The sequence below is a fragment of the Stegastes partitus genome, unplaced genomic scaffold, assembly GCF_000690725.1.
Source record: "Stegastes partitus isolate 25-593 unplaced genomic scaffold, Stegastes_partitus-1.0.2 Scaffold1358, whole genome shotgun sequence".
NCBI lineage: Eukaryota > Metazoa > Chordata > Actinopteri > Pomacentridae > Stegastes > Stegastes partitus.
The window spans coordinates 110,786-113,477 of NW_007579089.1; the positions used below are offsets into that span (position 1 = coordinate 110,786).

The 2,692-nt window shown below is 59.0% G+C and overlaps 2 protein-coding genes across 2 annotated transcripts in view; one reads left to right on the forward strand and one right to left on the reverse strand.

Annotated features, from left to right (window-relative positions):
* Positions 1-531, reverse strand: part of LOC103369991 (3-oxo-5-alpha-steroid 4-dehydrogenase 2-like) — a 5,555-nt gene extending 5,024 nt beyond the window's left edge. The window contains exon 1 of the mRNA XM_008298886.1: positions 216-531. Within this exon, the coding sequence (XP_008297108.1) occupies positions 216-499 (284 nt within the window). The 5' untranslated portion in view covers positions 500-531. The remainder of the gene's footprint in view (positions 1-215) is intronic.
* A 1,319-nt stretch (positions 532-1,850) lies between these two features.
* LOC103369993 (transmembrane protein 63B-like) overlaps positions 1,851-2,692 on the forward strand; it is a 32,035-nt gene continuing 31,193 nt past the window's right edge. Inside the window, exon 1 of the mRNA XM_008298888.1 lies at positions 1,851-2,118. The gene's annotated coding sequence lies outside the window, so the exon portion shown is untranslated. The remainder of the gene's footprint in view (positions 2,119-2,692) is intronic.

Below are 2,692 nucleotides of genomic sequence, written 5' to 3' on the forward strand. Positions count from 1 at the left end.
CAGAACTCTGACAGAACACTGACAGAACACTGAGCGAACACTGAGCGAACACTGACAGAACGGTGACAGCGGAGGACTGAGCAGATGGAAACCCGCCGCCCTGAAACACCGAACAGGAAGAAAAGAAGCAGAAGAAGTGAAGCGGCGGCAGCAGGACGTCTGTCCGTCTGGCGGAGCTCCGGCTCCGGCTGCTGAGACTCGGGCTGTCCGCTCACCTGTGGAAGTAGTGCAGCATGAAGCTGCCGAGCAGCAGCAGCCTCCTCCCGGCGTCCCGCTGCTCGGCGTCCCGCTGCCCGGGGAGCAGCAGCAGCAGCAGCGGCAGCAGGAAGGACGGAACCTCCTGCAGGAACCAGCCCAGCCGGGCCGGGCAGCAGCGGCTGTTCGCCGACACGTAGCGTCCGTACAGAGCCCCGGTCCGGGTCTGGTGCCGCAGGTAGAGTCCGCCCCCGACGATCAGAGCCCAGCTCAGGAAGGACACGGTGGCCTCCCGGCACTCCATCCTCCGGCGTCTGAGCTCCGGGAGGAGCCGCCCGGAGGGAGGAGCTGCGTCGGGCCGCTGCGTGTTGTCATGTCGTGGGTCGGATGTTCCTGGACCCACGACATCAGGTGGTCCTGAGTCAGAACATTCCGGAGAGTCCAGCTGCTGCCGCTCACAGACTTCAGTGTGACTTCATGTCCACGGGTTGGATCCACCCAGACTGCTCAGAGCTGTGTGTCTACACACAGACACACACAGACACACACAGACACACAACCCACTACACACAGACACACACAGACACACAACTCACTACACACAACCCACACAGACACACAACCCACACAAAGGGCACACCGGGTTCTGGACCCAGTGTGCCGCTCCACAGTCTCCCAGTACGATGAGGAGGACGTTGTTATTATTCCAGACTGAGCAGAACCAGAACGTTACGTTAGAACATCAGTGGATCAACTCATGAGTGACTAGACAGAACCAGAACTGGACCTCTTCATGTTCTCCCGGTCCCTGACAGTTCTGTTGGGTTCTGTTCGTCATGACGACCCGATGCAGTGAGAACTCACAAAGAAACAACAACAACACAACAATAACAACACAATAATAACAACACAACAACAACTACTTCAACACGTCTCAAATGGGGGGAGGACCATGAGCGGGATTCGGACTCATGACCTATGGGTCGGGGACTACAGCCCCCCGGCAGAACCACTGTGACGTCCAGAACTTGAGCCGGATCAGAGCTTCTTCCTGTATTTGCTGCTCAGCTCTTGAAGCTCAATGAGAGGAGCTTCAGAAGGTCTGGCTGCTGCTTATGGACCAACTCATTCACTGTTGTTGTTGTTGTTGTTGTTGTTGTTGTTGTTGTTGTTGTTGTTGTGGGTCGCTGTCCACAGAACAACGTAACATTCTGATATTCACTTTGACTATTTCCTACATTTCACTGTAAAAATCTGGTTTTATTTGTCATGAACAGGTTTTGATGGGAGGTGTGGTTCCAGCTCCACCCTACAGCTGTTAGTGTGACTCCTATGACTGGACTGGATCAGAACATGGAGCTCCGTCCTCTGTGCAGGACGTGGTGTCGGTTCTGTCCCCTCAGCGTGGGGCCTCAGACCCTCCTTTAGTGTTGAAGTCAGAAATATCTGCTTCAATTCCAAACGTTTGGTTTTTATTCTAAAAGTACCTGTCAGGTCTTTTACTGTGTGTTTCAGTTGGTTGGTTGGTTAGTTGGTTCATGTTATGAGCAGACGCAGTGAGGCCGGCTGCTGTCGCCCCCTGCCGGCGGCTGCCGGCGCTGCTCCTCCCTCCAGCGGCTGTTTCTATTCCCGGAGACGCCGCCTCCATTTTAGCACCGACACCCGGCGGAGCAGCAGCGGCTCGCAGCACTCAGCGGCCGGACGAGGAACGCGCTCCTGCGGCGGGACTGCGGCGGGACTGTGGCTCGGACCCCGGCGGCGCTTTAATCGGCCTCAATCAGCCTTTTCTGCGGGATGGCGTCGCTGCGGCAGGACGCGGCCGAGGCGGCGGAGGATTTGTGAGGATTTGGAGGCTCGTCCTGCGCGCTGAGACTCGTCGTCGAGCGGAGGAGAGGAGGCGGCGGCTCGGTTTCGGATGGTCAGGTACCGGCTTTATTCTAATCGGCCTTATGTGCGCGGCCCGCCTGCTCCCGGCCATCGTAAGGCGGCTTTGTGTGATCTCCTGAGCCGCTCGCTAGGCCGCTGCTGCAGCCTCTCCGGCGGCCTGTCGGCGGCGGCAGCGGCTCGCTGCTTCCACCCGGACAGCATCCATCCGGCCCGGCTGCGTGGGGAGGGGGGGCCGCTTACATAATGAGTGCGCAGAGGACACCGAGCTGTCCGGCCGTCTGTCCGTCCGTCCGGAGGCCCGCTGCCGGCCTGTGTTTCCCTCGGCTCCCGGTGTTCTCTCCGGTTCTCCTCCCGGCTGCTCCCGGTGCTGCGATGGCGCACATTAGCGGTTATTTTCGGGCTTTGTGTCCGGACGCATGCTCGGAGACGGCGGGGGCCGGACGGGATGAGGCGGGGGGCTGCAGGTGCAGCGGACCCCGGACAGGTTCACTGAGATGAGCCGCAGACACACACAGGCTGCATGGAGCAGAACCCGGGCCAGCCAGACCCACAACATCATCACACAGACACACAACGCCACCACACAGACTCACAACATCATCACACAGAC